This window comes from Solanum stenotomum, chromosome 1 (genome assembly GCF_019186545.1).
Source record: "Solanum stenotomum isolate F172 chromosome 1, ASM1918654v1, whole genome shotgun sequence".
Classification (NCBI taxonomy): domain Eukaryota; kingdom Viridiplantae; phylum Streptophyta; class Magnoliopsida; order Solanales; family Solanaceae; genus Solanum; species Solanum stenotomum.
Window position 1 is genome coordinate 98,797,584 of NC_064282.1, and position 24,891 is coordinate 98,822,474.

A 24,891-nucleotide genomic window follows, 5' to 3' on the forward strand; every position below is an offset into this window, starting at 1 on the left:
TGACTCATACGTCCTACAACATAATACATGTAGGACACCACATAGGACACAAAATTATCATATAGGACTCCACATAGGATGAATGTGTATATTGGACCTAATTATTTTAGGGCTCGAGTGGAAATTATACAAATAGACATAGTTCATACTACTTATAGGGTCAAATAGACATGGTTCATACCACAAATAGACAATTTTTGAATGCAGACAGAATGCAATCAGCTATTGTTATATATCAAAGAATGAAGTTTAAGAGTATTGCTTGTATTTGTAGTTAGACATGTAAAGAAAAGGCTAACTAAGGTAACTAGATATCTAAATCCCTATAACTTATATACAAGAAAACATATAGCTTTATCATGCCAGCTTGTTACAAAGATAATCAACTCGAGTTCCATTCAATATTTTTGTGAACAGATCAGCTAGTTGCTCTCCTGTCTTCACGTAGCTAGTGGAAATCATGTTTTCCTGAATCTTCTCACGAATAAAATGACAATCAACCTCAATATGTTTAGTTTTTTCATGATACACCGGATTTGACGCAATATGAAGAGCAACTAGATTATGGAGTATGCATTGTTTGTCCTAGAATGTGATTTGCTTTTACTCTCTTTGCTTGCAGAGCTGTCGACGTATATCCACTCTGAGGAAATTCTGCTGGAAAACAAATGTCTGAAATAGAGAGGAGATTTCTTGGTACTTTTTTGTTTTGGGCAACTCAAAAAGGAAGGATTAAGGAGGGGAGATTGCGCGGACATGGAATGCAAGTCGGTGACACTGTCTCGGGACCAAGGGCAGACTTATCTTCTGCTGAAGTCAAAGAAGGTTATGAGTTTCTCCTTTCATTGGTTCCAGGGAGGTGGCCTGTACCAAATTTATGCAGCCCATTGTTTCAGAAATTCATTGAGCACATCCTTCAGAATGTGAAGGATCTTCTCATCAACAACAAAGATTTCGACAAGTTTGTTCTTCTGAAGAAAGAGTTTCAAGTCCTTGAAGAAAGTCTAAAATATCTAAAAACCTTCCTCAATTTCATAAAAGATGCAAGCATGGAGCTAGAGAAATCCAACATTCTTTTTAATCATTTAGAGGGCATCACAGTGAATGCTGCATACATATGTTACCTTTGTTATGTGGAAGAAATGGATGGAGATTCACCATCTAAGTTGACACTTCAAATCTCTCATGTTTTGAAAGATATCAAGCCCATTAAGCCGCACGTTGCAGAAATCTATACTGGAGCTCTAAGAGGTTCAGTTAAATTGCAAATCCAATACAGCCGGGATGTGATAGAATTTGTTGAAGGTTTTGTTCATTTCATCTTCAAGGATTTGTTGAAGTTATCAGATGGTGAGGCATGTTCTTTGATGCTTCCTCTTAAAAAGGATCAAATCAAAAGCCTTGCCGAAGTATCAAAGCAATTGGTAACTTTGCTCATTTGTCCACCAGAAGATTTATATGTTATCCAGGAAAAAATGAGTGACAAACTTACTTGCATTGAAGGTCTGATTGCTGAGGTAGTATCTGCTGCTTTCTCTTTCTCCGTTGACAAAGCAGCAGAAGTTAACTCGGTATTCAGTGACTTGTTAAAAAAGATTGAACATGTCATGGAAGATCTAAAATATGTGATTCTGAAAGATCTAGTGTCATCAAAATGTAATTTTCCTAGGACAAATGGATTGGGGTTTATCGCTTATCTCTTACGCTATCTGAAAGAGCTGCTGCAAGACGGAAAGTGTGATTCTGTTGTCAAGCATCTTATTGAAGAAGCTCAGGAAGAGTTATATCTCTTAAGATACTTCTTGAAGGAAGTTGAAAAGAAAAAACATGAGTTTGAGGTGGTGAATAAACATGATCTATGGACAGAAGTCATATCTCTAGCATACCAGGCAGAATGCATAATTGATTGCCTGGTTACCGGAGATTATCCTGTTTGGTATCTACATTTGTTATGTAAGATCACAACAGAAACTAAGGTTGTAAGGGATCATTTGAAAGAGTTCCATGCTACGATTACGCGAGAAGTTGAAGTCCCTATTGAAGAACAAGGACCAAATCCTGTCAGACAAGTAGTTGAGACTACACAACTTGATGAGGTAATGGTGGGTTTTAAGGACGAGGCTGACTTGCTAATCGAACAGCTCACTATAGGACCAAAGTACTTGGATGTTGTGTCTATCGTAGGGATGCCTGGTCTTGGAAAAACTACACTAGCAAAGAAAGTTTTTNACAGTGTCTCTCACTAATGAGCTAGTAGACTACATGGTCAAGAAGGCAAGCAGACTGCGAAAACTCAAATGCCACTGTAAAGAGCCTCTCAAACTCAAATTAAATGCTCTTCAACTTGAAACACTCAGTGTAAACGGTAAGATTTTGAATTTCACCTTGCCCGCGACACTAACAAAGCTAACTCTATCAGATGTTTTGTTGCCACAAAGTGAACTGTCTAATATCGGAAGATTACCAAATTTAGTGGTTCTCAAGTTGGAACATAGAGCATTTCAGCAGGACAAATGGGAGATCGAAGATCAAGAGTTTCTGAACCTCAAGGTTCTTAAATTAAGATCCCTTAAAATAACAACATGGAATGCCTCAGATGAGTCTTTACCCAATCTCGAACACCTTCTTATAGAAAACTGTTTTAATCTTCAAGAAATTCCTTCTATGGTTGGATATATTCTTACTCTAAAGATGGTTGAAACAAAACGATGTGGTGAGTCTCTTGAAAAATCAGTTAAGGACATTCAAGAAGTGCAAGAAGGATATGGAAATGCAGAGCTCAAGGTCCTTATTTACCCCTTGCATATAAAAAGCTGCAACACTGGTTTAACAGGTAACTGACTCAAGATTAATTGCATCATCTTTTGAGCTTGTACACTTTTACCTGTTAAATCTTTCGTAAAATATATTTGAGAAGTGTTTCTTTGCTGTGCAGAAATAGAAGATTGCGATTGAAAGAGGGGATCTAACGGACCAGTTTTTCTCTTAAGCTGTTTCCTTTATTCATTATGCATAATCATATCCAGCTAGATGGATAATTTTCTTGTTTTTGAGTTTTGTGTGTACTTCAAAATAATTTTTTCAATGGATCCATTGCATTGACCTATGAACTTTATTATATGATATTATGTATGCTTCTACATTAACACCTTGTTTGGATGGAAGTTACCCATTATTGTATAGTTAGTTTAAATACAATACTTGTTTTGATTGTTACTTAAATTTTATTGTATTGTATCGTTTAAATCCATTGTTAGGTAACGACGAAAATTTCAGTGTGATCGCATCGTTACCTTAATATTTTCTTCTCATTTTGTCTTTACTTATTATTTTATAATTCAATTTTAACCTTTATCCTACCTTTTCATAGTATCTCTACCCCATAACGTACTTTTCTTATTGATTTATCAATCAAATTATTGATGTGTGATATTTATGTAACGATGGAGAACGATACATTCTATCTAAACATAGTATACATTAAAGTAATACAGTATGGCACAATACAATATAATATAATATAATACAATACAATACAATATGAAACAATACCCACCATTTCACCTCATTGTTCTCCTCATCTCCGCTCATCTCTGTCCACCACCAACTCCATGTCTTCTTCTGGATCTACAAATATACCCACCATTTTCACCATCAGCAAAACAGAAATCGGCAAAAAAAAGAAGGTAAAATTGTAAGAACAATAACAAAACAATTTCTTAGTTGATAACATGTTCTTGAAGCTCTAAAAGCTCTCCCGGTGCACGGCTACTAACGTGCACTAGCCATGGGCAGGAGGCCAAAGAGCACAAACCTAGCTGAAGCAAGCACACTAGGAGGTACACAGAAGAACACGCAACCTGGTAATGGGGGACCGACGCAGCTTAGGACTGAAGAAGCAATCGAAACAGTGCAGGAACACCAGTTGAGGGATGAAAGTACGAAGGGAATGGGCACTCCAGCGAAGGAGAGAGTTCAACAATGGACAGAGGTTGTATCTGGAAGGAGCTCACACATCTCATGGGCAGACAAAGTTAAGCAAGAGGTGAATTCCAATGCAATTGATCAAGGTAAGGACACACCTACGAAGGGCAAATCTATTTGGGAGAACTTTGACATCTCAAAAATTGCTAATGCAAGGTTCAAATTGGAGTATGAAACATGATTGTGATTTTTGGACAAGTAAACCCCCTGGGATTGCAGCTGGTACTGGAAAACATTACATAAAATGAAGTTGAAGATGCGAGGATGGTATAACAATGATCACTATTATTTAACAGGTAATGGTGAGTATTCAGTGTCTTTGGGATATGAAAGTCTAATAGGCAGTGTACCGAAATTGGAGATAGCTACTCTAATATGAAATAGAATCACAGTACCTAAACATCAATCTATCAATTGGCTTGTTGTTTGGGGTAGACTTCTTACGAAAGATAAAATACAAAAGATAGGTTTCGGGACAGGAGATACTGATTCCAATCTATGTAATAGTGCAGCACTGGAAAATGATGAGTATTTATTTGGTCAATGCCCATGGAGTAAAGAGGTATGGATGAAGGTGCAACAATGGTTGGGGATAAGCTTACCATGTAAAAGGGTCAAGGATATGCATCAAGAATAAGCACTGGAATAGAGGGAGAAAAGTAGTGGTTGCTGCTACATATGAAGTTATAATCTACTACACATAGCTGACTCGAAACCAAGTGATCTTCATGAAGGCAAAACCTAATAGTAGGTTTGTAATCCAGTAGATAAAACATATCATCAGGGAGAGTTCACATTTTACTGCCAAAAAAAAAAAAAAAACTTTGCCAAAATTGACAGGAAGATTTATTTTCCCCTGTACTGGAAAATTTTGCTGTGTGATCGTTTCTTCTAATGAACCACCAGCTACTGTCATGTATTCCAATCTCTGCCATTTGAAGCAGAACTGGACCGGCAATTACGATTCTGACGAGAGCTTCTTCGGAGAAAGACGATGATAAACCCCGCATTTGAAACTGACAGAAAGTGGTATTAAAAATTGGGGAAAAGGGAATTTGATGGCTGCTTAGTGGTTTGTTCACCGGAGATGGAACGAAAATGGATAATTGGCGGTGGGACTATGGTGGAGATGAGGGAATCCGTGGTGGTTTGTTTTTAGGTTGTTAGGAGGTACGGGTGGTTCGGCGGTGATGTGATTCGGCTCGGCTCTATATGAATTAGGGTCTAAATTATGTCAATCACGTAAACTAATTTAAATAATATTGAAATGTTTGAAATTAACATGAGTAAAATAAATTAGCCTCAAGAGATCCTACCTACATTTTATTATATATATATATAGCTTCTAATCGCTTTTATTATTAATATATGGATTTAATTCGGACTCCCAACACCTCACTTCACTTGCCAAGTGAATGAGTGGAAGGTTAATTTGATAGCATAGCTATGATATACAAGTGCTTTACTCCTAATATAGATTTGATCTTTTCGACGTAAATTTAGATTTAGTCAAGCTTCAATATAGATATGTAATATTCCTATAATTTGTTTTTGTTTTTTTTGGTTTCCCACCCGATATTCGGAGTCCACATTGAAGCTCCGACTAAATCTGATCGTGCACTCTAAAGCCCATTCAGGGATGGCGCTCCCAGGATTTTTTCCATACCCAAAGCTCAGACCCGAGACCTCTGATTAAGGATGAAACACTCCCACCAGTGCACCACAACTCAGGTTGATACTCCTATAATTTGTTGAATTCTAGTAACAACCATCAATAAGATTGCTAAGCCAAGTGCTACAAAGACTATATTTTAATTGTTCATCTATTAGTATTATGAAAGAATATTGTAAAGTAAATTTCATAAGAGTTCATAATCTCAAGCTTGACTAGGTTGGGTGAGTTATAATTTCATAAACTAACCATCTCTAGATTACACAAACAAATCAAGTTTCCGATAAAGAGCAAATTCCGACATGCACCAAAAATATATATTATAAAGTAAATTACTCCATTTGTTACAAAATAAGTGACGTAACAATTATTTTATTTATGAATAAGAACAACAAAATTAAATAAGTATTAAGCAAAGTTAAATCAATTTTTATAGTTAGTTTTTTTTCTTTTCTAAACATGAGAGAATCTCATAATTTGTAAAATTTAACAACACATTTTCAACTCTTATATAATTTTAAATTAAACAAATCATATAACATGCGACATAATCCAATTTTAATCATAGCCTCAACCAAACTTTCTTAACTTTAATTATTTATATATTTATTTATACGTGCTTTGTACTTTTCTTGACTTTGACTTAAAGTGTAAGTGAAAAAAAAAAAGATATTATAGCTAATTAAAATCAATTATTAACAGCGCTGCCTTTTTGAAGTTTAATTAAACATGTGACCTAATCCAATTTTACTCATAAATTACATACACTTTGGTAAATTAGATACTGCATTAGATACTTCAAAATTTTATCATTTAATAGCAAAAATTATTAGTAGTTATTTATCATTTAATAGCAAAATTTTAAAAAGCTCTTTGGTTTTATCTATTGAAAAAGAAATAATGAAAATGACAAAAGAAATGGCGTTGACCTCAACTTCCTAGCCATTCTTCTTGTTACATTTGTGGCATTTGCATGGTCCTTTATTTATCTTTTGAAACTAAATTGTTTTTAATTTTCACTCATTGTTCGATATTCTGTATTTGAAGTGTCGATTAATTAAAATTTATGTCGTAAATGACTCGTTAAAAGGAAAACGTTTCTTATTAAGATTTTCTTCAAATTCAAAATTCGAGCCTCGGACTTTTGATAATGGGTAAGTAGAATATAACAATGACAACAACATATCTAGTGAAATCCCACTAGATGGGTTCTGGATAATACAATGTACGCTACGAAATAGTGAGACTGTTTTTGAAAGATCTTTAGCTCAAGTGTGTTAAACTCAAGTAACAGAAGAAGAAATCATATCAGTTAATAAGAAAAATTGTGTAAAGTCTACAATAAAGAAACAATAATAACAATCAAATAGTATGATAATCGAAATACTTTAAACAATATATGAGTACGACTAATACTACGACAGACACTATCAAGACTAAACATTTGCAAGGCAAGACAATATTCTACCCTAATACACGATTTCTACTTTTTCTTATCTAGAATCATGGCATCAGTAATATGAAGTTGCGTCATGTCGTGTCTAAGTACAATGTTGGAACACATATCATAGATATTTATTATTTTAATTTGTTATTGATATTATAGTTTAGGGGTATTATTGGAAACATATGCCTTGAAGCAATCGTCGGATTGATTAACTTACTTGCAGACCTCGTAAAGCGGGGAAATTAAATGTTTAAAGGTCAATAATCCCATTAATACCCTCATTAAAAATCTAAATTTACTTTTAATGCCATTATTTATAGAAAATATCGCCCCCAAACAAGTAGGAAAAATAATATTTTTTAAAGAAAAATCTCATCACACCAACATTGAATTTGGGGGAAATTAAAAAATAAAATAAAAATTGAATGTTGGTGACTAAATTACATAATTTACCCTTGGAAGATCAAATAATTCACTATTTTTACCATTTTTTTCTTTTATAGGTATCCATTTTAAAGCCTGACTAATTCAAATACGTATAGAAAACTCTTTGAAAGAAAACTTTACTTTTAATCAAAAGTAATTTTTATTTTCAAAACTCGAAATCGAAACCTTTTATTAATTCTCTCTACTTTAATTCAAACCTCTGCCCACATTATGATGTCAAATTCCCCTTTAAGAAAATGCCCATCACAAATTAAATAGTATTTTTTTTTGTGGGAAAAAAAGATGACAGTTATGATACTTTGTTTTTATTTTCAACTTGTGTGTGAAATATAACTTCTAATTTATTTGTTGCTCATCTTTGCTATTGCAATGTAATGACTTTTTTGCCCATGTACACGAGTATATTTGCAATATTTTTATAGTAATATACAAGATATTGCTGCCGAATTTTAATATAAATAGGTAAACATAAAAAGAAATCGCAAGAATTTAATATGAAAAAAGTTTTGACTTTGTATATATAGTATAACCTTTCAATAAAAAACATTCATATGAACTCCTTGCGATCCTATCTTCAAATCCGATCACGCATATATCATAAACTTTTTAAATATGCATATCATATCTTTAAAAACTAGACAATTTTGAGATACACCATGATTTTCATTTAATTTCTTTAATAATGAAATACTTGACTCCAAAAACATAATGATGAGGCCAAATTTTGAAATAGAAAATTTTCCAACAACCATAAAGCAAGGTATATCCCTTTGCTCTATCTTGAAGAATAAAATTAGACGTTGTCAAATGTATGTTCCTTTTCACAAATTAAAGTAGATTCTTTGTGGATTTTTATTTTTTTTTGACAAATTATAGAATGATTCTTTTTTTTTAATTCAATCCATTTTGTATGATTATACTAGAATAGCATGATAAAATTAAAAGTATGTCTACTTTAATGGAATCTCTGTCCAAGACCATTCGAGTTAGGATGGGATAAGGTTATACTGAATGAATGATTAGATTATTAATTAAAAAAAAATCATCTTTTTAGAATCGCATGGTGTTTAGATTAGCTTTTGTGTACTTTGATTAATTTTATGGGATATTTGTCACCTCACCAATAACATATCTCGACTAATTTCACAGGACACGTCACATTCCACCTGCAACATGTATCGACGGATTCTACAAGATACCTGTCATCCATCTCCCACCAACAACATGTCTCGACTAATTGCACAAGATACCTGTCACCTCCCACTAACAACATGTCTCGACTAATTCCACAAGATACATGTTACCTTCCACCAGCAACATGTCTTGCCAATTTTCACAAAATACTTGCCACCTATCACCAACAACAAGTACCAAGTTACTATATTCATCAATGTTAGGGCAAATGAGAAGAATCAACTAGTAATTTTTTGTCTTCGTTAAAATTTGAGCAGACTTCAAGGGTGGGGGGCATTTGGGGTAGTCGGGTTGATCGGGTGTTCTCATTCTAACATCGGTACATAAGAATAATGAAATGAAGTGAGACGTCGAAGACAGGAAAAAGAGTAGAGTCGATCATGCTCGACGATCGGGAGAAGCAAAAACGAAATCAAAATTTGATCGAAAAAGAAACAAGGCTATGGATACCATGACCAATCATCATTGATAAAGAAAAAATCTTTCTATGACTCTAAACCACCAGATTCCACAATAATTGCAGCTAAACGACGTCACATAAATTGAAACAGAGACAAGTATAATTTTAAAAGGTGTATATATTTCTAATTTCTAAAAGTGTAATTTTGTGAAAATGGAGGGCTAATATTAGAGACAATAAATTAATGCAGTCCTAGTCACACACAAAAATTGATTCAACCACCACAAAAGGGTTTTCCCTTCTTAATTGGCTCAACAATAGTGGTACTATTTGCTGTTGTGTATAAATAACTCTCTCCCCTTTGCCATAACTTCTTTTTTTTACTCTTGTGAAAACCCTCGAGAGCTTCAGTCCCCAAAGCTATTCTCTTTTTGAAATCTGAAGAGAGACAGCTGAGAAAGAATGGGTGAGAAGCCAGTATCTGGAGGTGTTTGGCCTACTGTTAAGCCATTTATTAATGGAGGTGTTTCTGGTATGCTTGCTACCTGTGTTATTCAGCCTATTGATATGATAAAGGTAACATCTTTACCACAATCTTGATTTTATTTTTTATGGGTATTGCTTTTATTGATTGTTAGTGTGTTCTTGATTGTAAAGATCCTGTCTTTTTTGATGTTTTGATGTGTTTTTGGGGTTTTGAGATGTGTTTGGTTAGTGGGTCGTGTTCAGATCTTGAATCAAATGAGTGTTTTATTGTTATTTTGTTTTATATGGGATGTTTGGTACTGATATTTTGGTGGATTTGGTTGGATTTCAGATCTTAGATCAAATGGATTTGGTTGAAATGTGTCAGCTTACTTTTCTTATATAGAGTTGTTTTGTAGTGAATGGACAGGAGTTAGCCTTGTAAATATTGAATCTTTGGGGTAGTTTCTTATGCAATATGAGGTAAAGTTTGAGTCTTTCAGCTTGTGGTGTGCTAAAGTTTGATGGGATCTATTCTGATTTATGTTACGTCCTTCTTATGATGGCGAGCAGGTGAGGATACAATTGGGACAGGGATCAGCAGCTGATGTTACCAAAACCATGCTTAAAAATGAAGGCTTTGGTGCCTTTTACAAGGTTTGTTCTCGTGAGATTTATATCTATGTAGCTTTGGTTGATGATTAATAATGTATCGGCATTTGCTTGTTGATCTCTGATTGAATGAATCTTTATTTTTTCTCGGATCACAAGAATCAGATAGGTATTTTAATTTCCCACCAAGTAATGAGTATACCTTGTTCTTTTAAACTCGGTGAGGATGCATTTGTAGGTCATACATTATAGTATCCTCAATAGAGTAGGAACGATAAATCTCTCCAATACTTTAGTTATGCCGTACTGGATTACCTATTTTCTTGGAAAAAAATCAGCAAGAAAACTAGATGATGCTTTTCCCACTAGAAACATTGGAGAAAGCTGCCTGCATCTAATGCAAGTGACTCCCAGACCATTAACTTATCTATTGTACAATTATTAATTGAGATAGTTGTTAGATTTCCTATGAGAGTACCTAGGGAAAATAGACGATTCTACCTAAAATTCAGATGGCTTTTACTTGGAGGACAATTGAGTTAACTCTGAGATGGATGCAATATTATCGCTGTCATCTAAGACTGATGTCTTATATCAAGATTGTCCAAATTAATATTACCCATCAGTGGATGGCTTAATGCACTTCCTCTCATATTTTTGTGTTATATGTTTTTTTTGTTATTCCATGCCATCAATTATTTATCATCTTACGCAGGGTCTTTCAGCTGGGCTTCTTAGGCAGGCAACCTACACAACAGCCCGACTTGGGTCATTCAGGTGACTGTTTGTCCTAAATTTATCTTTTCTCCATTCAGAATGAACCGGGCTTATTAAAATTTTCAAACACTATTGATGATGTGTCAAGGTTCATAGTTGTGACACATGTTACTGTGGAATAACTTGGAGGTTGTCCAAGGATACCACTGTTATTCTGCATAGTCGCACCTTTCTTATCAGGTCTAATTTTTCATTTGTCTTATTTGAATCAAGATACAGTCTGAACTACTCATGTTGAGGTACTTGGCGCATGTCTTCTAGTGAAGTTACTCTTTGGTTATGTCAATTGTCAAGATGGAATAAATTTGTGAACAGTTATATTATTTATTTTCTGCAAGTCTTGCTTTTCAGATTTTTTGAGGATTAAGACACCCCATGCCACCCTCTCCCTCTACCCTCCACCCTCCACTTGGCTGTTAACTTTTTGAAGGTTTTGCAGCTTGGTATTATTTTATAATTTTATGAGGTGGTTGCGATTATTGGGTTTACTCTGTTCTTTTCTGCTTATTCTATTTTCAAGGGGTGTGATATCATTGTTGGACCTCCATTAGAATTCAGGGTTTTGCTAAAATTTTATGTGTTCATGGAAATATTGAGCTAACATACCTTTTGAAAAGAATTAGCATGAAAAAATATCTGCAGGTTCAAGAAAAAGTAAACAAATTTTAGATAAAATACAAAGGTTTAATAATCTACTTCACTTATTCCATGCTTGATTGTTGTGCCAAGTGTAGTTGCAAACCACTTAAAGTCTTGAATCCTCTAAAACCACTTCAAATCCTTTGGCTCATTAATCATGAGATGTTGAGAACTAGTTCGGGTTTCCATCCTCCATGTGGATAAAGACAAATCAATGAGAACCCATTGTCTTCTTCCTTTGGAGGAATGTGAGCTGGTTTCAGGACATCGATTTATGTGCAACAGGAAGCTACATTTCACATGTAATTAGCCTATCATTAAATGAATGCCTGTTTTTGTCTGTTGTCTGTACCCTTCAGCAAACAGTGTGAAGACCTTGAAAATTTTTCGTGATTTAAAACCTAGCTATATACACTACATTGTTGGTGATTTTGGGATGAGTTTTTATAATAGTACAACTTAATGCTGTTATGCCTTTTGCTTGATAATGTTCTTTCTATAGTCATCCATGAAAAGAAAAAATAAGTAGGACTAACTCTTTTGCCTTTCTTCTGGTTTTCTTAAAATAGAATTTTGACGAACAAGGCCATTGAGGCTAATGAAGGGAAGCCCTTACCTCTGTACCAAAAGGCTTTGTGTGGTTTGACTGCTGGAGCAATTGGTGCAACTGTTGGCAGTCCAGCAGATTTGGCCCTCATTCGTATGCAAGCTGATGCTACCTTGCCTTTAGCACAGAGACGCAATTACACAAATGCATTCCATGCACTCTCTCGTATTGCGGCTGATGAAGGAGTTCTAGCCCTCTGGAAAGGTGCTGGCCCAACAGTAGTAAGGGCAATGGCATTGAACATGGGTATGCTTGCCTCTTATGATCAGAGTGTGGAGTTCTTCAGGGACAACCTTGGCATGGGCGAGGCTGCCACAGTAGTAGGTAAGATAATTTCTGTACAAATGCTTCCTTGGTTTTAGCACCGGTGTATCCTATATGTACTACAGGTCTTGATTTTAGTTTTAAGTCGAGTTTCTTCAGTGTGTTTCCTCAAGAAGGGTTTGAGTTCAGATTGTAATTTCAAGAGGGCATCAAATGTTTCCAACTTGTCTTGAAAAAAGAAGTGACCTTCTCTTCGGAGAAATCCGCCCATCTTTTGCATAGCGTGGCTAATCATTCAAGTTACTAATTGCTAGAGACTGCAGCATCTTTAGGCCTGATTTCTCTCTTTGGTGCAATTAGTGCTTTATGGCGAAAAACGGCTTGCTGGGAAATGTTTTGTTTAAACTTTGCTTCCTGTGTTTATGCATATGGAACTTGTATCCATTCTAGTTTCTTGGTGGATTAAGAGAAATTGGGACTCTTGAAAAGCTGGTTAACACTTAACAGTAGTGCAGACTGTTAGATGGTGTAAGTTATTCCTTTGAGTAGATTCTTCTGCTCTGGCTCTAGAATGTTATCAAGTCAGTCATTTTTGTTGTGGCAATCAATAACCATGGAAAGGGGAAAAGGTTGTCCGGGGTATTAGTGTGTTCAAGCACTTTTTTTCCTTGCTCTTCACATTCGACTGTCTTGAACGTTAGTGTTACCATTGAATGATGAATATGCTGCAAATTTCAATATCCCCCATGAGGCATAATGTTTCATGTTCTTACAAAAAGTACCTTTTGTGTTATTAAAATACAGGGGCCAGCAGTGTTTCTGGATTCTTTGCTGCTGCTTGCAGTTTACCATTTGATTACGTCAAGACCCAGATTCAGAAAATGCAGCCAGATGCTGAAGGAAAAGTGCCCTACACTGGTTCTTTCGATTGTGCCATGAAGACTTTGAAGGCAGGAGGACCCTTCAAATTTTACACTGGATTTCCAGTATATTGTATTAGGATTGCCCCTCATGTTATGGTATGTTTCCCTCTGTTCTCCCAACTTCCTTTCTCTCGGTTTTATATTAAAGCTTTAAATATATGTTTGCTTCTTTCTTTTGCTTATACAGATGACTTGGATTTTCCTTAACCAAATTCAGAAGGTGGAGAAGAAAATCGGATTGTGATTGTTGCAAAAAAGATACATCCTCTCAAGTTGATCATCATTAGAAATAACATCTTCGCCTTGTTGTATTAGTACTGTTTTCACTCTTTCTTAAAGGCTTTAAGATTTTTGTGGTGATACATTGACTTGCGGAAATTTAGGTTAGACATTTGGTCTTTTCTATATTCCTACCAATGTAGTTTTGGGAAGACTACTTTATCCAAACTGATGGGAAGATTCTTTTAGCTGAATAATCTATGTGCTTCAAAAACCGTCTTGAAGTAGGTAGTATGGAGTTCACCAATTTTGGTGTCATCTTGAACTTGATCTTGTTGCCTATTTTTGGATATACTTAAATGGTTAAATCTCATTTGTTAGCATCCATCCTGGTATGAGCTATTGAGTATTTGAGTAAAAATGCATCCAAATGTTCTTGCTCCATTTGGATCTATGGATTTTATGCACCTATCTTTGTCTCCCTTATCATTTAGCCAATTGTTATATCCCTTGTCTATGCATTACAACAACAGGGTAGAATGTACGTAGGCCTTACCATTATCTCGTGGAGGCAGAGATTGTTTTTGAAAGATCCTCGGCTCAAAAACATACTCATGAATCTCATCTTAGAATTGTGAAGAATAGTCTGCATTACAACACATAATTCTATGGCATGATGGATGAATTACAAAACAAAGAGATCTTTTGTTCATTTCTGATTCATGTATTTTATGTTGTTGATCTCTATGAAAATGTTTCATATAACTAAAACACTCTAGATGCCATATCAAGGTGCAATGTTGCAAAAGTTATTGAACTTGAGTGGAGGTGTAGAGTAGTGTGTTGAGAGTATTTTGGAGGCAACAAATCCATTAGCTGCTTCTGTGTAGTGAATACCATCCCAACTAATGTACTTGAATCTATTTTCACATATTGTGTAATTTCCTTGCCCACATTTGTTGTTTGATTCAAAGTTGTATGGTGGCCCTCCATATCCACAACATCCCATCAATGGATTCACAAACCCTGCCATAAAAAGGAGAACCAATACATTGTCAAGAAAGTCCTGTCCGCACTAGGTGTTTACACCAAACTGGTCACCAATAAGGTAATTATAAGTAGATAAGAAAGGACATGTTTCTATGGGTTCACGCACCAAGGAGGGACCTAATCTCCATCTCCACTCGTTCAATGAGACCCCAACCTAAGTTGCTCAGACTCTCCAAAAATGTTGCCACACTCGTGTCGGATCCTTCAAAAATACACGCACCCATCAACATTTTTGAAGAGTCCGAGCAACATAGGCCCCAACAATAGTTGTTTCTATTTGGCATAATTTATAAATGTACCTTTCAACTTTGTTGCGTTTGACATCTATGCCCTTCAACTTTGGTTGTGCATAAGTAGTGCCTTAAATTTGTATTAAGTTGAACAAGTAGATAAAACGCGTTCTACGTGGCAATTCACATTCTACGTGTATTATGCAACGTAGGACATGTGTGTCTACTTGTGCACAACCAAAGTTGGAAAGCATAGATGTCTAACTGATATTTAAGGAAGGAAACAAAGACTTACCATAAGTAGAAGAGTTAGCAATGAGATCATATTTGATGGAGTAGATATCAGCATATACAATGGTGATATTCTTCATTTCATCTCTTAATTTTTCACAAAGGAATTGTAATTTGTCATTAAATATTTTTGCACCTTCATTAAGAGAAATTAAACATCCATTCTCATCATAATCATTCTCATTTTTCTTATATGTTGCAAGTGATTTAGGCAAACACCCTAATGGTCCTGTATTATGTACCCAAAAATTCTTTCCACCTTGTTCATAAATTGCCTGCAAATTCAATAAATCCAATAAAATAATAATAAAGGAAAAGTAAAAAAAATTAGAAAATAATATAATAATAATAATAATAATACAAATTCACTAAACTTACCTTTATAACATTTTCAATTTCTGAAATAATATCAGGAATTTTGAGAATTGCTTTTTCATATATGAGTCCACCAAATATTCCATCCAAATCATTTTGTCCAATATCAATTGTGTAAAGTGCATTCCTTAAATCTTTATCTCCTGGCAAATTTCCATCACCTATCAATCAAGAAATCCGCGATGGTTAATTATGTTTTGAAATTCAGTAAATGAATCTTACTCACACAACACGTGTTGTGCTCATATTACTGGATCAAACTATTGTGTTTCGAAATTTAGTCTATCTATCACAAAAACACGTGTTATGCTCATTTTACTGAATCAAACCCTTGAGGGGATCAACTGGTTGATTATATTTCGAAATTCAGTCTATCTATGACAATATGACATGCGTCTGACTTATACAACACGTGTTGTTGTGCTTATATCACTGGATCAAAGACTCGAGGGCGCTATAATTTCATATACCTTTGTTAAATAACTCAAGAGAAAGAGATTGAAACCGATGGAATTGAGCAAATTGGATATGCAAATTGAAAGAATCTAATCTTGGAAGAGTTTTAGAACCAGCAATAGCAAAATTAACTCCATTTGTGAAGTTTTTGCCTATTGATTCCATAAATGGAGTCAAATATCCATTTCCCACACTTTCACCTATAATAAAAAAATAAAGAAAATCAAATTAAATAAAATTAATAAATAAACAAAAACTAATCATGAGACGGAAAAAATAAAATATGAAATTACCTTCGATAAGAAAGGCATTACTCCCAAACATCGAATAAGAAACAAAAAATATTACACTTTCTTATAGATAATATGATTTGAAAAAAAATGGTAACAAATTATTTCAATCATCTAACAATATCACACTGTGTAACCATCATAGATTATAGTAGAACGGCATATATTCCTCTTCTTTTAATCAACTATTTCGGGTCCAAAACAATGAATATATAATTGTCTTTGATAGAAAGAGTTTTATTTTGAAACAAGATCTTCCGACATGAATCAAGATCTTGAATATCGAACATCGAGCAGGAATTCAAATAAAAGATAGTGTAATAACAAACCAAACTTACATAGAAAATCAATAATTAATCTGCCATCACACATTCGACCAGATAAATCATGATTAAAAGTATGTATTTTTGGAAGCTGTCCCATCATGCCACGTACTATTACATATCCACCAGTATCAGAATTTGAATCACCAAAATTTATAATTACTAAATTTTTATTGCATTCTGAATCAACAGATAAAGGGAAAAAAAGACCAAGAAAAATGGAAATTGCAAATGAGATAAAATAAAATATTTTTTCCTTCAAATCCATCATCAAACATTTTTTTTTCTTTTTCTAAATTTAGGGTAAGAAAAATAGATGAAATGATAATTTTATGTAGATGTAATTAAGGATCATATAAATTCTGTAACGGAAAATTATTTTATTATATGAAAGAAACCAAAAGATTAATTAATTACCATTTAATGAAGAAAATTGTTTAGCTTCTTAAACCGCAAGGAAAATAATTAATTTCCCTATAATACAATTAAGGTTAAAAATAACTCCAATCAAGCAATAAATATTCTAGCAAGGACTAGTAGTCTAGTACAATGGTAAAAATTTATTTGAACTCGATGTTTGTTACAAAACTTCCAATCATAACACGATTTGTGCTCATATATTTTATCACGTTAATCATAAAATTAGTTAATTGTAATATACTTTAATATAGATATTGAATGCGAGTAAGTATTTACCTTCACATAATAGCAATAGTTCATCTTACAAAAACATGTTTTACAAGTGTAACTACTCATGTTATCTTATCTTTAAGGATATAAAAATAGAGTTGATGACACTATGAGTTAGACTCAATCGAATTTAATCAATTCTATTTTCTGTCAAGGTGAAGAACTGAACCAAAAATTCTCTTTCTTTATCATCAATTGAATCCCCTTGTACACACAAGGTTTGGGGTAGGTGAATCCAAACAGTGTGATGTAGGCAACCTAGCTACCTTGATTGGCTCGTAACCTATAGATCATAAATACAACTTTACCTTTGCTCCAAAACTCTTCTTCAAAGTTTTAATCTTTATAAGGTTTAGCTCATATACAAAGAATCTCTAGTACACTCAAAATCCGAAATAAACACACCCAAATAATGCGATGTAATCATGTAAACAACCTAGATACCCTGATTCAGTGGCTTATAATATATTGATCGATCACATGAAGATAATTTAAGTTTTGCTCCAACGCTCCCCTTCGAAATTATAATCCTTACAACAAACAAACAAAAACAAGAAAAATACATGGTGATTATAGCAATTAATAAAAGATAAAAATTCCAAATTAGCAACGGTCAAAAATCTAAAACCCCACAAATAGACAAAATAAATGGATTAAAATGAGCAAAGTAGACCTTTTTTATTTGACAACTCTCTAATTTTAACTTTTCACATGATATATTTATGATCATAAAATTAAATAACGCTTTAATACATTTTATCTATCTTTAACTAACACCATATTTGGATATTAATTTTTTCATTGTTGTCAAAAAGTAGGAAGATAAATAAATATTTAAAAAGGAGGGACCATTATTAAAATATAAAAAAGATAATTAATTTTTAAATAAAAAATCGTAGGAAGACGATAAAGTTGCTGAGAAAAAAAAGCTGATTTTGGCCGAACATTGAAACACTATACAAAAAAAAAATTCAAAATTTTCTAGAAGAGAGGCTGAAAGGGGAATTCTTTTTTTTTTTTTCTGAAAATTTTAAGGAATTTTTATATTTTAGGTGAAAATTTTGAGATTAGTATTGTTGATTATGGTGTCGATTAGATACATATTGGTATTAGGTTTTGTATTTGCAGCGTTTGGATATACGAATTCCGAATCGGTTTCTTCAATTCAGTCTTATAATTTTCTCTATGATCTGAAATCTCAATGCCCTTTTGGGATCTCCGTTCCATCTTCTAAGATTCTTGAGGTAATTCAGTTTCTAATCTCCTTTTTGGGGGGATTTTGTTATGTATTTGGGTGTTTTTTTTGAATTAATTGAAATTGGTTGTAGTTCTTTTTTATTTGATTTTTTTGGTGATTGGGTTTCATTTTTGAAGTGTGTTTTGATTATTTTGGTGATTAGGAGAGGTTTGGAGTTGTTTTATGATTTGTGAGAATTTAATTTTTTTAATTAATTGAAATGGGTTGTATATTTTTTGATTGTTTTGGTGATTGGGTTTCGTTTATGAAGTGGGTTTTGATAATTTTGGTGATTGGTAGGGGTTTGAAGTTGTTTTTTTAATGATTTGTGAGAATCTTTTTTGTTTCTTGATTAATTGGGGTTACTTTTTTTTTTTTTACCCGCAGCCGCTACCTTTGGGTTTGCTTTTTGATTAATTGGGGTTGCTTTTTGAATAGCTAATTATGGTTTGGTTGTGATTTGTTGATTATTCATTGAGTTGAATCTGTTTTCTGATTATTTTTGCTTTAAAGATTGGATTTTTAGGTTATTTTGTGGGGTTTGAGATTATCTCAAGTCATTGGGGGGAAATATTTATTTGGTTTGGGTATTTTTAATGCTCTTAGTGCTATGTATATGAATTTGGAACAAAGAAAGGGTTATTGTATGAGGAAGATTATGGTTTCAAGTTGTGTTGATGTGGAGATACTTGTTGCATCATATAGCCCGTTTGAGTATTTTCGATTGCTAATCATGGTTTAGGTTGCTCAAGTCATGGAGTTGATGCTGATTGTTTAGGAGCATCTTTTGGAAGTTATAATTTTTAGTATTCTTTTAAATTGTTGTAGATGATTTAAAAGATTTGTGTTGTCATGAATGATATGTAAATTGTATCTTTTAAGTATTGCACGTTCCTGTTGCAGAGTCCTCTTTTTTAGCCCCTTTTATAGCATAGCTGAACATAGTCAGAAAAATGATTTTTCGTTGAATTTAGATATTGAAAAGAACATTTTCAAGTAAAAATTGAAGAAACGGATCAGAGTAATCTGTACACTGTAGTATTAAGTTGTAATTGTGTAGCTTTTCCTTGGAGATGCCCATGAGTAGGATACTTCTCAATGTAATGATGTTCACTTTGTTTTTGATGATCTTCTGTTTAGAAATTATATGCCATGTCTTGAGAGTAGGCAGTTAATGGCATTTAGTGCGTATAGAAATATTGATTTTTGGATTTATTGCATTTTTATATGCATTAGATATAAAAGTTTGTTCAAGTGGTATGAGCAGCCTCTCTTCTTCCTTGGAGAAAAGGCTCAATGTTAAGTAATTGATTCCATCAGTGAGAAAGGCTCAAATTGATTTTGTTTTGGAACTTTGCCAAGTATTTGGAAAGTGTATGCGATTGTTCTAACTTTTAAGAATTGAGAGTGAAGTGTGCCTAGAGTTGGAAACTTGGGTGGTTGAGTGTTAGGTTATCTGCTTAGCTTCCTTTGCAGTGGGAGATTGTTTTTGTGGACAGCAGGACAATTTTGGTCTCACAATGTAGCTCATGTATTCTCCCTTAGGATGTATTCACATGAATGTCTACAGGTAATGAGTTGACTGATTGTGACCATCATGGCATTTTAACTTGGCTTCAATCGGAATGTGGAATTATTTCTACTTTATGTGAACATTATAATGCTTTTCAACATTTTAAGGAAGGGGACATCCACAAAAATAAGTTTCTATTTGACCTCCTCTGGCTCCACACTTCTCTTATCCTTACTTGGTATGCAAGTTTAAGAAATTGATCTATGTTACCACCTCCTACAAGCAAAAGATTGACCAAAAGCTTTGGTTAAAAGGTGACAGTAGCATGTATAAGAGCTGAAATAAGACTAGAAATAACTGGCTTCCAAGTAAGTGAATGAAAAAGTGGTCATTAAGTGGTTGGTGAACGGACAAGTTGGTGGTCAAGCTATTTTAAGCTTGAATGAATGTTCTTATCTAACTTGTGGTTTCAGATGGATTTGTGATGTTCCGTTCAACTTGGAAAAATAGGTTATTCAAGTTCTAATGTAGGTTCTGAAGGTGTATCTAGTACATACTGTTCAAAACAGGTGTATCTAATACATGTTCATCAATGTGTGACTGTTGTGTCTCAGCAATATATACGTTACTTTGGTTCTAGGATTGCTCCTTTTTTTCTTATTCTGTGTTGTTTCTGACAGGCATTCTCCCTATCTACTAAGTTATAGGATTTTGTGTACAATATCAAAACAAAAATGATACCATTACTACCATTATTATGATAATACATATTCCAACCTGCTTGAATACCAGAAAATAAATGGATTGGACATTGATCTTTTCTCTGAGATAAAGGCATAAAATCGAGAAAGAGAACATATAGAATTGGACTATTCTTTTTAGCTTAGCCCTCTTTTATGTTACATGATTTTCCTGAATACTTGTGAGGAATGCTTACTGTTTTCTTTCATAAAATTCATCTCCAGCCTGAACTCTATGCAACCTTGATATACATATGTTGTTCTTATTGGATGGGTCTCATATAGATCCTTCCATAGTTTCCCAAAGTTCACATTTGTTATTTGATCATTTTCTTTTCCATTTCTGTTCCTTGGCGTAAGAGAGCTCGGTTGTTTTTTTTGGGAGTAGCAGAGGGAATCGATGACCCAATTTCTCATAAATTAACTTTATAATTCTTCATGTGAACTGCATTATTTTTTTTAACTATGACATGTATCTTAATATAGTTATTTTTCTTTTATCCTGATTTTTTGCATTTATGCAATTTTCTCACAAGACGGATGGAGAATCACTTGACAAGGCTCTAAGGTCCAGTCAGAAAGATGAGGTTACTGCTATTCTGTTTTACGCCTCGTGGTGTCCTTTCTCGACAGATGTTAAATCGAAGTTTGGTGCACTGAGTTCCATGTTCCCGCAAATCAGACATGTGATGGTTGAGCAATCAAAAGCTACGCCTAGGTTGGTTTAATTTTTGTTAATATTATCTTTTCTGAGTATGGTAAAACTTGTCATCTTCATTAGCATTTTGCTCCACCGTTAAGAGCTTTTACAGTATTGCAGTAACTGCTCACAAGGTGCCGATAAAGTTTATGGAAATGGCTGATCCCTGACTACCCTTAATTCCCTTGTTAAAAATACTTCATCAATGCCGGACATTAAACAATTAAATAGTCGTCCCAACTCTACCTTTTTGTTTTCAGAACGTGGATGTACTGCATGGAAATTTGTGTTGCGTTAAGTATGAAATTGAAACTATTAGATCGATATTTTGCCGAGCAACCTAGTGACAGAAGCCGTTTGAGTTTTGACGTAGACCTACATATGCTTTCAATTAAATAAGTACTTTATTGCGCTTCAATAATAAAGCATGTATCCCATGATGTCATCATAACTTTTCTCCAAGAGAAGGAAAATTGATAAAGAATTTAGCCTTTTCCTTTCTCCCTAGCTTCTCCACTCTTGTTTCAGCTGCTCTCACAATTTTAATCATGTGCCTTGCCTCTCATCTGCAGTGTCTTCTCAAGATATGGAGTTCACAGCTTTCCATCAATATTGATTGTGACTCAGACATCAAGAGTGCGATATCACGGCCAGAAAGATCTTCCCTCCCTTGTGAACTTCTACAAAAGGACTACAGGTGACCTTTTCAAATGCTTGCCTATATTCTCTTTTGCCTGCTTTTGGGTGGCATAGTAAGAGTCATCCATACTGTTGAGAATGTTTAGGAGTGAGCATTTTTCATCTTTTACAAATCACAAGCCAAATCTAAACCTATGTGACTGGCCTTTGATTATTGTGGTGGAATGGTGTTAGGTTTTCATTTCCACTACATTTGATTTCGAGTTTGGTGCCATTTTTTTAAGGGGCACATTCTACAAATTGGCAAAAAAAACCAATTTCTCATTTTGAAATGTCCTACATTTAACATATGCACATGGTTAAGCCAAAATAATGTTGAAGCAAAGAAGAACTAAAATTGGTAACCATGGTTAACTCTTCCCCAGACCCCAGTCGTGGGATTACACTGAGTTGTTGTTGTACAGTTTAACTCTTTAATTTAAGGTCCACACACTTATATTGAGGCACAATAACCCTTCTTGGTATTTTGATTTTGGTTCCGAAATGAAGAGCCCACAACTAAAAACTCAACTAGTACAAATAAGTTTGAGAGAACCGAATCTGAATATTACTTAACTCAGCAAATTAGTTTCCAAAAAATAATTACTGAAGAAACCGTATGAGCAAACCTAGTAGCAGCAGGTACTATAAAAAGTATCTGCTCAATGTCCTAGATCAATTACACACTATTGTCAATTGATAACATTTAATATCAAGGGGTGAAAGTCCTGATTGAATAGATTGTGCAAGTAAGATATATGCGTCTTCAGCAATTTCTTCAACAGTTCAAAGCATCTTACAAAAAGGTCAAATTTTGAACTACTTTAAGCCTAGTTTTGGCACTCCAGGGAATACTGTATTGTAATATCATGCATTCAGAGGGTATGAAGACTAGTTAAGACTTAAGAGGAGTACTATTGGGAGTTGGGACTTAAAGTTCGTTAACTAAACTCATCCAAAATTTGGCAGTTCTCATATGTAGGAGGAACATTTTCTTGCAATTCAACCGCTTCTTCATCATTTATTGTTTTTTAATCATCATTGCTTTCTGCTGCAATTTATCCGATGTCCTGTTTTGATCCATGAGACTTGAGAGATACGAAAAGTCAGACATGCAGAGAGTCCCATGATATTCCAATTTGTTAGTTTTTGTTCTCATCAGAATACTAAAATGACAACATAGCTCTTAATGTGAGTTCATTTTGGGATATTGACCTAAAATTCATTTTTATCCTCTCTAATATTCTCATATTTTTTCTCATCTACCTCTCTTTCAAAGTTCTCTCAATTTGCCTCTTTCAGACAATGTCCACAAATGATTTTACAGCTGCTGAAAAATGCAAAGGAAATTTGCCACAGCGCATAGAGTGAACACCTGAAAAGTGCCGTCTTTTTTTATGAGTTTAAAACTTGAAGTCATTATTGGAAATTTGTACAGTATGCAACAATTAGTGTTCTACCCTTTCTCATTTTAACTTGATGGCATTGACTTCACACTTGTATGCTTGTTTCAGGGCTTGATCCTATGGTCGATGTGACTGAAAGTCAAATTACCTGCAAGGCAGATGGTCGCAAAGCTTTTCAGAAATGGAAAGGGTCCTCTTTGAGGGAATTATTCTCGAGTGAACCTTACCTTGTATTATCGGTTGCATTCCTATTGTTTAGGGCTTCCCTATATTTCTTCCCCAGGTTGGTAGCTCGTGTAGTAGCATTATGGGCTGCATATATTCCTCATCCAAACATGGGGATCTTTGGAGATTCAAGGCAGATTCTGGGGCGCATCTTCCACGTAATTGATCCCAAGAGGGCTTGGAGCAAGCTAAAGCTATGCAAAACGAGAAACTTCCATAAAGGTGCTAGGAATGCTCGAGTTTGGGCTTCGTCCTTGACATCAGTTTCACTAGGAGAGACCTCAGCAGCAAGAATAGCCCCCTCAGGAGACTTGTAAGCTACTACTCGTTGTCTCTTGCATCAGATTGTCACTAAAGCGAACAAGTTAGAACTCAGAGTCTGGCTTCTACAGCAAGTAGAATTGTCTTACTTCTTCATTCCCTGTTATTTCTTCCCCCTCGGGTTAGCTGTTATTGCCCGGTGTTGTATCTTATCTTTTTCAGAAAATTTAAATATACTCAAGAGACCAGAAGATCTTGTGCTTTTAGAGTTTAGGTGGAAATATGAACAGCTTTCTTGTAAATTTTGAGAACAGAGGGTTTCTATGTATATTACATGATGACAAGAGGGAGACTTTGTAACACTGCATGTATTTGTCTGTGATGGTTTGTTGGCATCAACAGAAAGTGTTACACTATGTGTTGGTAAAAATGGCAAGTTACTCATTTGGAACATCATCTTTCATCTTTTACCTTGCAGTCTGTGATACTTGGCTTGTCGCTACTTTGATTTAAAAGGTAACTAACGTTACTTTGATTTGAAAGATAATTGACGATTCTTGACTTCTGTTCTACTTTGATTTAGAAGGTAACTTACATTACTTTGATTTGAAAGATAACTGACGATTCTCGACTTCTTCTGTTCTATGTCTCTAATCACTTGCCATTTCGATTACTTCATCCATAACACTCTATACAAAGGGGTCTGCATTTGCAAACTTTCTGACTTATAGGCTTGAATGGGTTTTTTTTTTTTTTTTGGGGGGGGGGGGGGGGGG

General features: G+C 34.3%; 4 protein-coding genes across 4 annotated transcripts; 3 read left to right on the plus strand and 1 right to left on the minus strand.

The window, feature by feature from the left end:
* Positions 1–2,235: 2,235 nt before the first annotated feature.
* Positions 2,236–3,179, plus strand: LOC125853908 (putative late blight resistance protein homolog R1A-3). Its single transcript, XM_049533672.1, has 2 exons — positions 2,236–2,833; positions 2,936–3,179. Exons 1-2 carry the CDS (start codon positions 2,263–2,265, stop codon positions 2,953–2,955), a joined length of 591 nt encoding a protein of 196 aa, XP_049389629.1. The 5' UTR covers positions 2,236–2,262; the 3' UTR covers positions 2,956–3,179.
* Positions 3,180–9,483: 6,304 nt separating this feature from the next.
* On the plus strand, positions 9,484–14,005 carry LOC125866879 (mitochondrial dicarboxylate/tricarboxylate transporter DTC). Its single transcript, XM_049547261.1, has 6 exons — positions 9,484–9,720; positions 10,183–10,266; positions 10,937–10,998; positions 12,207–12,568; positions 13,313–13,527; positions 13,619–14,005. The coding sequence occupies exons 1-6, from the start codon at positions 9,607–9,609 to the stop codon at positions 13,673–13,675; spliced, it is 894 nt and encodes a 297-aa protein (XP_049403218.1). The 5' UTR covers positions 9,484–9,606; the 3' UTR covers positions 13,676–14,005.
* Positions 14,006–14,437: 432 nt separating this feature from the next.
* LOC125853314 (GDSL esterase/lipase At1g09390-like) lies at positions 14,438–16,936 on the minus strand. The gene is made up of 5 exons (XM_049532986.1): positions 16,681–16,936; positions 16,067–16,252; positions 15,600–15,757; positions 15,226–15,496; positions 14,438–14,676 (listed from the first exon to the last, which is right to left on the minus strand). Exons 1-5 carry the CDS (start codon positions 16,934–16,936, stop codon positions 14,438–14,440), a joined length of 1,110 nt encoding a protein of 369 aa, XP_049388943.1.
* A 1,372-nt stretch (positions 16,937–18,308) lies between these two features.
* Positions 18,309–24,518, plus strand: LOC125872170 (5'-adenylylsulfate reductase-like 5). The gene is made up of 4 exons (XM_049552869.1): positions 18,309–18,599; positions 21,382–21,563; positions 22,118–22,242; positions 23,738–24,518. The coding sequence occupies exons 1-4, from the start codon at positions 18,438–18,440 to the stop codon at positions 24,169–24,171; spliced, it is 903 nt and encodes a 300-aa protein (XP_049408826.1). The 5' UTR covers positions 18,309–18,437; the 3' UTR covers positions 24,172–24,518.
* Positions 24,519–24,891: the final 373 nt, after the last annotated feature.